This window comes from Haliotis rubra, unplaced genomic scaffold, assembly GCF_003918875.1.
Source record: "Haliotis rubra isolate DU_JTF1 unplaced genomic scaffold, ASM391887v1 Scf99, whole genome shotgun sequence".
In the NCBI taxonomy this organism is placed as follows: Eukaryota; Metazoa; Mollusca; class Gastropoda; order Lepetellida; family Haliotidae; genus Haliotis; species Haliotis rubra.
In genome coordinates, this window is record NW_025767734.1 from 1,469,447 (window position 1) to 1,481,710 (window position 12,264).

General features: G+C 41.3%; 1 protein-coding gene across 3 annotated transcripts in view; it reads left to right on the plus strand.

Moving 5' to 3' along the window:
- The window catches only part of LOC124265691 (STE20-like serine/threonine-protein kinase), an 87,450-nt gene that overhangs the window by 9,766 nt on the left and 65,420 nt on the right, over window positions 1-12,264 (plus strand). For all 3 annotated transcript variants that reach the window (XM_046700489.1, XM_046700490.1, XM_046700491.1), the window contains 3 exons: window positions 886-1,317; window positions 2,637-3,389; window positions 4,931-5,064. In XM_046700489.1, coding sequence (XP_046556445.1) covers window positions 886-1,317; window positions 2,637-3,389; window positions 4,931-5,064 — 1,319 coding nt within the window. The remainder of the gene's footprint in view (window positions 1-885; window positions 1,318-2,636; window positions 3,390-4,930; window positions 5,065-12,264) is intronic.

The window sequence follows — 12,264 nt, forward strand, 5'->3', positions numbered from 1 at the left end:
CATAGCAATTTTCTCATGAAGGGCTGAACTGTCAGTTATCTACTTCCTGATCATAAACAGTACCGTATGCTATTCCATACCAGCCTCTGCTGAATCCTTAAAATGTACCCTCGAAGATCCAGATTGGAATTGGTCTTCAGCAATCAATGTTTGTCATAAGAGGCAACTAACAGGACTGGTTGGTAAGCCTTACTGACTTGGTTGACACATTGTACCCGTGAAGGTCCGGGTTAGAATATTGATCTTCAGTAGCAAATGTTTGTCATAAGAGGCGACTAACAGGATCGAGTGGTCAGGCTTGCTGACTTGGTTGACACATGTCATCGGTTCCCTGGTCGATTATTTACAGACTACCACCATACAGCTGGAATATTGCTGAGTGCGGCATAAACCTAAACTCACTCACTGGTTGACACATTGTCTCGTCCAGACTCGATTATTTGCAGACTGCTGGAATATTGCTGCGTGTGACGTTAAACAACAACCAAACCAAACAAAAGCATTAAATGTTTGGTAAATTAGCTTGACAATATGAATGACCCAGTTGTCAACAGATCTGCATTTCGCTGTGCAGAGTTACCTCCCTTTGCGATGTAGGCCACTCTGATGGGTTCAAATTCTGGTTTGCCCCAATTATGATGTGTCAGCACTATACCCATGCTCATGGGTTTCACCAAATTGGAAAACATCTGAGACACTTTGTGATTTCTTCCCACATCAAGCACATTGTCATCTCATAATATGACCATTTGATTGCAAGACTGTTTTAATCAGAATGCTGTTATGCTTGTAATACTGCTCATATAGAGAATATATAGAGAAGCTGCTTACAATTGTTACAGTGATAAGAAATTAAATTTTTAATTTATTCCTTTTATTATCCAGAGTGTTGAAAAAGAAACCGCGAAAGCCAAAACACCAACTCCAGACAGAAAACCATCTCCCCAGAAACAGAAAACACCGTCACCTGTTAAAGAAAAATTACCATCACCTGCTAAAGAAAAGTCTCCATCCCCAGTTAAGGAGAAATCACCAGTACCAGATCACAAACAGGTTTCTGAAGATGAGAACAAGAAAGCTCCATCCCCCAAGAAGTCTCCTGCTCCACCCCCACCAGCTGTGGTGGAGAGCCCTGAGGAGAAGCGGGAAACATCCCCAGTCCCGGCAGTTAAAGAACCAACACCACCAGTGGTTCCAGCTGAAGTTCCAGTGGAGGCAGCAGCTGAAGCTGTCAAGACGCACGAGAAAGAGGAGAATGATCGGTCATCAGACGAGGGCATTGGTCCAAGTGGAGACGAGAGATCAGAGGGCAGCCAGGTAAATAGGACACATATTTTCTGTACCTTGGGGTTTCAATGCAGGGGGGTTGGGTAGTCCAATGGTTAAAGCATCCACTTGTCATGCTGAAGACAGGGGTTTGATTCCCCACATGGGTACAATGTGTGAAGCCATATCTGGTATCCCCTGCTGTGATATTGCTGGAATATTGCTGAAAGCGGCGTAAAACTATACTCACTCATTCACTCACTCATTCACTCACTCTAATGTACAAGATGCCCCTTTGCTTGGTTCTATTTGTGGGAGGTGTGTCGTGGATGATAGTGTATAATTATGGATGATAACTCTGCTGCTGTCAACCACTTGGGTGTCCTGTCTGCGCAGAGTTGGATTCTTGGCATACTAGAAACTTATGATCATGAGCCTGAATCCTAGATCACCCTGTTCCGTTTTCGGGTTCGTTAGCACCATACCAATGGTTGATGGTTTCACCACATTAAGCTGTCACTCCATGATATATAGAACTGTTCAGGCTTTATCCTAACCCACTCAACCTGTGAAGATCCAGGCTAGAATTGATCTTCAGTAACCCATGCTTGTTGTAAGAGGTGACTAACGGGATCGGGCGGTCAGGCTCGCTGACTTGGTTCACACATGTCATCGTATCCCAATTGCATATATCGAAGCTTATGATGTTGATCACTGGATGGTCCAGACTCGATTATTTACAAACCGCCGCCATATAGCTGGAATATTGCTGAGTGCGGCGTAAAACAACAACCAACCAACATAGCCCACTCTGGTGTGTCTGGGCAGATTGGATTGTTTTTTTAATGTTGCTGGAATTTTTATGCCTGCTGTATGAATTTGTTTCCTTATTGATTGGTTAGTGGTTTATTGGGGTGATAGATTTGATAATGCCAATTGGCAGACATGTTTACTTGTCAATTTGAAAGACCAGAGCATGATTCATAATGTTAGTGTTCCACTCAAACTGCTGTAAATTGCCATGCTTTGTTTGTCGTCGACAGTTGTAGCTCAGAGTTTGCTTTGTGAAATTGTGACCAGGATTAATTCAAGGAAGCTCATTCTTTGTGAAAATGCTGCATTGATATTGCTGAAAGTCTGCCCTTCCTTAGTTCAGTAGCTTTGAAGTGACACATAGTTATATTATATGTCCCACTGTGATATTCCTGGAATATTAAAGTATAGTAAAATAAAACCAAATTTACTCACTGGCTATATTATAATTGCATAAAACAGTTTGTAGCTTAAGATTTATTCAGCAATTGTTGAAAATACTGATTCACAGAATTCTTTTATTCTGATTCTTTAATAATGATGTCCTCTTCCTTCAGACGGAGAGCCCTGCAAAGACGCAGGAAGTTGTGGAAAAAGAAGCTGAAGACACCACAACCGTTATAGTCGCATATGACATCGCTGACGACATCATTGATGACGTCATCAAGTCGACCCGAGTTCAACCATCAGTGCCGAGTGTTGTGTTTGATACAATACAAGACATGACCGAGGCCCAGATTGAGGAGGAACAAGCTGAAGCTGCCTCTATAGACGTGAACACCACCTCCATCACCTCCGACACCACTGTGACCTCTTCCACCTCCGACACCACCATCACCTCCGACACAAAACCTCCCACAGAGGAGAAGGTTGAACCTGCTCCTGCTGCAGTTGAAGAGGTGAAGGTCAATGTGCCCAGTAGTGATGTAAAAGTGGATGAAAATGTTAAAGATGTTATAACTATAAACGGACAGCCTGTGCCTGAAACTGGTGCTATTGTTATCAATGGACATGCAACAGTGGTGAAGGACACTGTCGTGACTGGCGTAGGGAAGAATGAAGTGACAATAGATGAGAAGAGACAGAGTGTGATTCCAGAAACAGATCTTGACACGTTTGTGACAAAGATGACCAGTGATGACCGGTCGCCAGTAGACGGCAGGAATGTAGGTTACTCTAACCCAGATGATGACCTTTCTGACAAGCGGTCAGAGACTGGTAGCGCCACCACAGATGGCAGCCTGGAAAGGGAGGAATCCAAGAAAGCAGACAACAATATACAGCGCAGGAAGAAGATACGTGAGAGAAATGTGAGTGTGCAGATTGTGGATAGTACTCCTGGGTCACCATCCGTGCAGACATTCTTTATGGGCCATCCTTCACATGTATTAAGTAATACCCACTGTGAGTAAAAGGCTGAAGATCTGAGATAGCTGAAATACTGCTCATAGGGCTTACAACCTTATCCACAGATATGTGAGTGTTCCACCTTGGCCTCGGGACACACTTTACAAATTGATCACAGCACTGATATTGACTGGAATATTTTAACATATCTGTACAAGAGTTGCTGTGCTAAGATCACTTCGGGGGATGGGGCCCTGTCAGTGCTTCAGATAGCCACGAGACCTAGTTCATTGAACCCTTATGTCTTCTATTCTTTCCACCCTGGCCTATCATTTAATTTTTTATTTTAATTTTTGTATTTCCACTTTTTGGTTACATTTCCATCCATTTCAAAACAGCAATACATACATGTGCATATAGATGTGCATATAGATGTACACAAGATGGCCTATCATTTTATGATACTTATTTCAATCTGAGGCTCAGGGTCCCAGTCCACAAAGTGTTTGTAATGTTACGACCTATCGTATCTCTATACTCTATCATTGGCTTAGACCGCCTCCGTGGTGTAGTGGTTAGAGCGTCTGCCAGGAGAGCGGAAGGTCGCGGGTTCGATCCCCAACCGCATCATACCAAAATATGTTAAAATATGGTACTTGTTGGTCCCTGTGTGGCTCTCAGCATTACTGGGTAAAACAAGGACTGGTGGGCTCGGAGTCAGTATAATGTGTCTGGGTATTCATGTTTCACTGTGGCATGGTATCTCAGTGGGCTAGCACTATAAAACCAGCTTAAGTCTGGGCTAGTACAAGCAGCTGCACATACACATACACACGCATGCACATCGTCATATGAGCGAAATATTCTCAAGCACGACGTTAAACCCAATTTCACCTCACCTTTCATTGGCTTATGAATAGCATTGTGCTACGAACGTTTAGTGGATTGGGCCCCTGCCTTTAGGCTGTTTTCACATGTCCAGCCCAACTATTGGTAGTATAGTTAAACTTAAGTGGTGGCAGCTTCCGATGCCCCTCCTAAAAGGATTTTTCTCATGCTTCCTTCCCTCTGATACATTGGAAAGTACCATGTCAGAATAGGTCCCTTAAACCCATTGCCTTGATAAAACCAGGCATGATTGAAAAGACCTTGCATTTAACCTCAATTACGCATCAAATACTCTTTGATTATTATGTACAAATATAATGGTCCTTATGAACATATGGTGAACATAATGATGCATGATAACAAGTAATTTAAATTTCCAAGCAGAATTTGCTTGATAATTCCTTAAGTTGCCTGTATTCTACTTAAAAAAACAGCTTTAACTGTTAGTGCCTTGAAAAAGTCTTGAAAAGGCCTTGAATCTGTTCAGGATACCATGTGTGTACAACTCTGTATCTACAATCTTGTTTCTCCTACCAACTCACATAAACACTGTCATGTCAGGATCCACTGTGGTGATGTTTGAAGACGCTCATGTGTAAGAATGTTGTCCTTTTAGGAAAGCAAGAGCCATTATCGTACAATGACCAAGACAAGGACGTACATGAAGGATGGCAAGTTCGTCACAACAACAACTTCTAAAGTAGTGGCAGCGGGCGAAGAAAATCGAGTGAAGGAGGAGCACAACCTCAGGTAGGACAAACACTCATTATATAGCTGGGTTAGCAGTATTGGGGGTGACACAACAACGAGATGCCGCTGCCTCCAGATGTCTGCAACTATTGTATCATTCATCCTTGATGTGTATGTAATACAATGTATACCAACCAATCTACACACATTTGACGATTGATGAATCGGTACCGGGTTATCTCCCCATATACCTGTTCCATGGCGCTGCCTCCGTGGTGTAGTGGTTAGAGCGTCTGACCAGAGAGCGGAAGGTCGTTGGTTCGATCCCTGACCACGACATACCAAAAGAAAAATATGGTACATGTTGTCCCCTGCCTGGCTCGGCATTAATGGGTAAAATAAGGACTGGTCGATTCGAAGTCAGTATAATGGGTCTGAATGAGGTATTTATGCTTGTATTAGTGAGCTAGCACTATAAAACCAGCTTAGGTCTGGGCTAGTACAAGCAGCCACACATACACACGCATGCACGTTGTCATATGAGCAAAATATTCTGAAGTGCAACGTTAAGCCCTATTTCACCTCACCTCCCCTGTTCCATGGTCCATGAAGGGAGAGGTGTACTGATTGACACCTTTCAGTGTACTGGCTACTGTGTATGGTATGTGTTTTTCAGGATTTGAACTGAAATGATACAGAATTGCTGTGTTTCCCAAAAGGAGCTTCGATCATCTACCACTTACCAGCTTTGTTCTATTATTTATCTAAGACAAAATGTGGAATTTTTGAGAGCATGTTTTCTCACACACATTTAACAAATTTCCTTTCAGGTATCATTCAAGTTTTCACCTCACATGGATTTATTATCAAAATGATGCACACACCACTAGTATATAGGCACTAGGACACATGTTTAGTCCTCTGTCACACAAGAATACACACTCACACAAAAATAACACAGTTTATCTTGTTCATCACAGTTGAATGTTAGGGTTTGAGAAGTTAAGGGAGGTAACTCTGGTGGCATTGATCCTTTTGGACACCAGATTTGTCAGTTTTTAGTCTGACAAAAGTATGCTGTGATACAAGATTTTGTAACATTAATGTCAGTATTTTGTACAAGTTATGAGACTACACATCAGTCTCCAGCTGTACTGAGTTATGCTGTGGTATGAGAAAGGTGTTTTATCCAACAGTTGATAATATTCTATTCCCAGCTAGTGTGTGTTGATTTTCCCCCTTTGTACTCATCAACATATGTTTATCTTTGATAATTTGTGAATGAAGGGTTCTTAACTTCCAGTTTTGCTATAACAATATTCTGATACAAGGTTCTGCGTGTTATTTGTCTATTTGCAAACCCCATGGCTCTAGGAAATATTTCATAATGTAGATTTTGAAATACTGTTCATAATAATTATAATCCACCAAAGAACAATCTAACATGAATTAGATTCTAGACTGAATTATTTCATGTTGACTGTCTATTTTGGTGCTAAGTAATCAGGCGAAATATTATTACCAGTTCCGTGGCAGGAGAAAATAAAGGATCTCTTCATCAAAGGTCCTGTATTAAGATGCTTGTCTTTTTCTAAACATTGTGTTAGAACACATCTAATGATTCTCGGGGTGTCGGGGTAGCCTAGTTGTTAAAGCATTCACTCGTCACGCAGAAGACTCAGGTTTGATTCCCCACATGGGTACAGTGTGTGAAGCCCATTTCTGGTGTCCCCCCCGTGATGTTGCTGGAACATTGCTAAAAGCGGTGTAGAACTTAACTCACTCACTCTAATCACTCCCAACAGTCAGTGGGTCGTCTGGCAGTTGTGTGAGAATCAAAAGCTTCAGTGTCAGCCTCATCGTTTTGGCGGAAATTTAGATTTTGATAGTTTGTTATTATCTTATCATGCATTCAATGCAATAAGGTAAAACTTTGTATCAATGTTTTATCCCTTGGGACAGTAGGCTAGGGTAGTAGTTGAAGTGTTGTCACATCGCACAGAAGGCCCGGGTTAGATACCCCTCATGTGTACAGTATGTGAGTGAGTTTAGTTTTACACCGCTTTTAGCAGTATTCCAGCAATATCATGGCAGGGTGACACAAGAAATGGGTTTCACACATTGTACCCATAATGGTATGTGAAGCCCATGTCGAGTGTTCGTTGCTGTAATGCTAAAAACTTGTATAAACTCACTCACTCTTTGCTGTAACTATGATATTGTGAAAAGTGGCATAAATCTATTTATTACCTACGAGGGCGAACATATCGGGGTTCATATTTTTCATACGATGAACAAGGCCATGACGTCACATTTCTTCTGTGACGTTGCGTTCTACATGCGGCAACGGCGGGTAGCCAGCCTGTGTTTGAAAGTAGATTTGGGTTTATTTTCCTCAATTTGACGACTTCGGTACTAAACAGAATATTATATTTGTGCCCATATCATACTATGTTTACGACACTCGTGCCCAAATGTCGGGAAATACCAACATTTAGGCACTCGTGTCTTAAACATAGTATGACATGGGGACATGGTACTAAACAGAATATTATATTTGTGCCCATATCATACTATGTTTACGACACTCGTGCCCAAATGTCGGGAAATACCAACATTTAGGCACTCGTGTCTTAAACATAGTATGACATGGGCACTCATATAATATCCTCTATATTCACTCGGGCCGGTGGAGTAGCCAAATGGTTAAAGCGTTGGCTCATCACGCAGAAGACCCGGGTTCGAATCCCCACATGGGTACAATGTGTGAAGCCCATTTCTGGTGTCCCCCGCCGTGATGTTGCTGGAATATTGCTAAAAGCGGCATAAAACCAAACCCAGTCAGTCAGCCTATATTCACTCACTTTGTGAATGACAAGGTTGCACATATCAACATAACAATTTAGATCTAGCTGAATTGGCGGCTTCAAAGGTTGCAGTCAACTATGATACGTTTTCTGTAACTACTCTTCATATCCCACCATATATACTGTTGCTTTGTTGTGCGTCATTGTAAGTACATGTGTTTGGAAACAGTAATTGGCACTGTGAATATTTGCAAGAATTCTTCACAAGCCTTCAAGGATGAAAAGATAACAGATCTCTTACTGCCCTTTTCAATTCTTGAGATCTATCAAACATTTCAATCCATTTCCATTACAAAGAAGAATGACTTGGATGACCGTGTGAAGCAGCCTTCTGATTGGCTGGCTTCAGCAGACTTCCTGGTATGTGCTTGGCATTGAATGCAGCTACTAAAACCCTGACTCTTGAATGCCTGTCAGATAATTCTGCCACCACTGCGATGAAAGTGTCCTCAGGTTTGTTCATGCAGCTATACTGTTGACAAATGTCTGTGGCCATTACTGTGAACGACTGGATGACCATAACTGCCATCTTCCCTATTCCCAGGCCAACGCTTCATTGACTAATTCCTCCTTGTTCTGTTTAAAGAGCGTGTTAGTCAGAATGGCGTGTATTGACATTCAGGCATGGATGTAGTAAGTGCCGCACATCCATCACAATTGCTCTGAGATGTTTGAAACCACACTCCGGCGCAGTGATGACTTAGCATAACATCACTGCCACAGGCTAGTTTGCATATCACGTGACCGGGACTTTTCTCTTGTTTGTAAACAAACGCGCATATTCATAATAAGAAGAGACCGGCCTTATGCAAGCTTTTCGGCGTGCTCTTCACAATGTTTTACATTGTTACATGTATATTCTTCCACAACTGCGACAGTAAGATTTATGACAGTACATATTTAGATATCAAACTGGCTGCATCGTTTGCTCTCCGTCGGCTTCGATGACAGCACGTGGAGCCGTACAACCTATGTAAACAAAGGATCGCTACGCAAATCAAGATAGTGTTACATGTTTGTCTCAGATGATATTTTCCAGGCAGCTGATTTAAGTAAAGAAGAAGTTATTTTGCAGTTAAGCAACACAGTTCTGATTTAAATATACTGAAGTGTGAATGTCATGTCTATTTCATTTTGAAGAGTTTTGAATCATTACCGCCCTCAAATGTCTGCAATTGTGACCAAATATTTAGAAATGGTTGTACAACGAGATATCTCTTTGAACTAGATAATCAATCTAGGAATCACTGAATATGAGCAGATTGCAACAGTAACACCCATCAAGTGATAAAACTGTCCATATTTGATTAAATTCTCTGGTGGATGTACCAGCACAATGGTTTAATCCTTGTTGACTCTGAACTAAGTGGACTAATGCAGCTGTATGGAATTCCTCCACACCAGAGCTGGAACAGATGCAGGCTGATTCATTTGCTTGTTGGAGCCCAATGCCCAGCTTTGATTGGCATCAATATTTATGATGAGCAAATTGGTCTGTCAAGAAGGGTTTTAATCCAGCGACCCATGACAACTTGCCGAAGCTGCGAAGACAGGAGGGTGTTTGCAGCTGAGAGATTGGATAGGCAGCAAGGGCACTGGGGCCAAGACACAGGGATGCTAGCCAAAGTGCTCATTACGAAGATATTGGCAGATTGATTTCCACTTAACTTGAAATGAATGTTGTGTTATGAGCCAGTATGAACCTTTGAAGGAAGTCTGTTTTGGTTCAGTCAAGCCATTCTGGACGTTGGCGTTTTATCATTACATAATAAGCACCTTTAATCAGTAGTTCAAAGTCTAGTGAAAGGTTTTAGAGCTAGTGGAAATGTGAACTTATTGATCTTTTACATGTTGAGAGTAAAATGTGTTGCTATTCATTGATACTGAAGACATTTTTGGTGGCACATGGAAGGCCTAGTTGTTAAAGGCATCACGATTGGCTGTGCAGAGTTGCATCCCTTTGGCTCACCAAGAGCTGTAGATAAGTGGGTTTGAATCCCAGTTCCTCACAATAATGCTTTTAGGTTTTAATGAGTTCATGGATTTCATTAAAGTTTGAAATGTAAAAGAGTTGCACCAGTTTGGGTTTTCGTCCCACATTAGACCAACATAACTGGACAATTCCATTCAAAGCAGTGTTTAACCCAACTCACTCACGACCTCACTCACGACCTCACTCACATGGACATTCTCTTTGAAGGTTTCTGATTCAGACTGACAACAGTCAATTTGCAAAGTAACTTTAAATCTAAACATAATTTGCAATAGGTGTATAGTTAGTTTTCTGACAGCAACTGAAATGTTTATATAGTTGTGGGGGCAGATGGTAGCCTAGTGGTTAAAGTAATCGCTCGTCATGCTGTAGACCCGGGTTCGATTCCCCTCATGGGTACAATGTTTGAAGCCCATTTCTGGTGTCCCCTGCCGTGATAATGTTGTAATATTGCTAAAAGCGGTGTAAAACCACTCACTCACTCACTCACTCACTCACTCACTCACTCACTCACTCACTCACTCACTCACTCACTCACTCTCACACACACACACACACACTCTCTCTCTATCTCTATCTCTCTATAGTTGTGAGAATTATGGGTTTTTTGGTTACTGATGTCACACACAAGTTTTATGTATGTTGGTTTAGATCCGCAACTAAGTCATCTAAGGCCCCAGTGTTTAGAGTGCATTAACTTTATGTATTTGCAATCCGACTGGTACTTCCATGGAACACATAGTTCATGCTTTATGCAGCACCCTGCACCTATCCCTGACTGACCATCGACTGGAGTGTTTGCTGGAGCATGTACAGAACAGACAGGAATGGCCCTCACTATATGGAATCAATATTGTCTAATTTGTAAAACCTATCGCCTTGTATTAATTTCCATCTAAAGTAGGGGCTCTGGCCATTTACGATATTGGTTTCGCTACTATGCTCATGTTTCAATTCATCACGTCCATCACATTCTTCACATTTCAACCAAAGACCACCGTGTCCGTGGAAATCTTCCCGGTCACTGCTGACAGGCTCTTTCTTTAGCCATTAGTTCCTGGAAGAGACTGACTATAGAACTTTGTCCAGACTGCTCTTGCAGTAGTCCATGTTTAGGACACAACAACTCACACCAGGGAATCATGGCATGCTTTTATTTATGAGCATTTCCCACAGGCACAAGAGTGGCTTGATTGCTTAAAGGCATTGATGTCCATTTTCATGACAACATTTGAAGCATATGAAGATTCTATTGATAGTAAACCTGTTAGAAAGCTGACCTATTGTGCACAGCTTGTCCTCTTTGACTGTGTAGAATGACAAATGGGCTGTTTGCAGAACACAATCTTTCGCATAAATGTTATGAAAGTATATGGAAGAGGAGTTTTCTTGTTGTTCAATTAATTTGGTTGTCAAACTTTGGTACTTTGGCCATGTTCCACAAAGCCATGACTGTCGTAAGTCATTGATACAGTATATGAGTTATGATCACCCAGGGCTCCAGATAAGGGCCGTATCGACGTATGTACGGATAAAAAATATGCACGATACGGTAGGAAATAATTTTGAAAATGTAGCAGATATGCACCACAGCAATGGTGTACAAATCATTTACAGACGTATTTATATGAAAAAGTATTGTTTTATTGTTTATTGACCTGTTTACACAAGAGTAGCAATGTTGTGGTGCATATACCAAACGAAACACAAGAATACTGATTACTAATTTCCATTCAGTACTTTAAATGTACTCTTAAGTTTTTCGAGTACTCCTATATTGAAAAAATAAGGAGTACGTACTCCTGATGTTGAAAAATTATCTGGAGCCCTGGATCACCTAAGTGCTACAGAATCTTACTGGAACGATTCCGTTTATCAAATCATTGGGTTAAAACTGTCACATGTACAATAACACTAGAGAGTGAGTGAATGAAATAAAGCCCATTATGACGACTCAGGTGTTTAACACCTTGATGAAAATCATCATCAAAATCACAGCTATGGTGCTGAAAAACTTAATCAGGGCGACCATAGATTTGACCTCAGGTTTCTGGCTCACCTCAACTCAAATAGTGAATATAGACATAATCCTTTACATTTGTCCTTGGTTTAATGGAATCATTTTGTGTCTACAGGTATGATAAAGTTCAGTGATAGATTCCGTATATCCATTTTGAAAATTCTAAATTCATGATTTAACTCTGTCTTTGCCAAAGCAACTTGGCGATTATCTATTACCCTGAACATGGCTTTAGGAGTCAATTGGCATCAATGAGGATATAATTAACTGAGCTTACTAGACCAGACTAATGGCTCAAGTCTCTTGACTCTTGCTGAAGATTGATTGAATATAGTTTCTTCTTTTATCAGCACTGTGTAGACAATTTGGTGTGGGGAAAG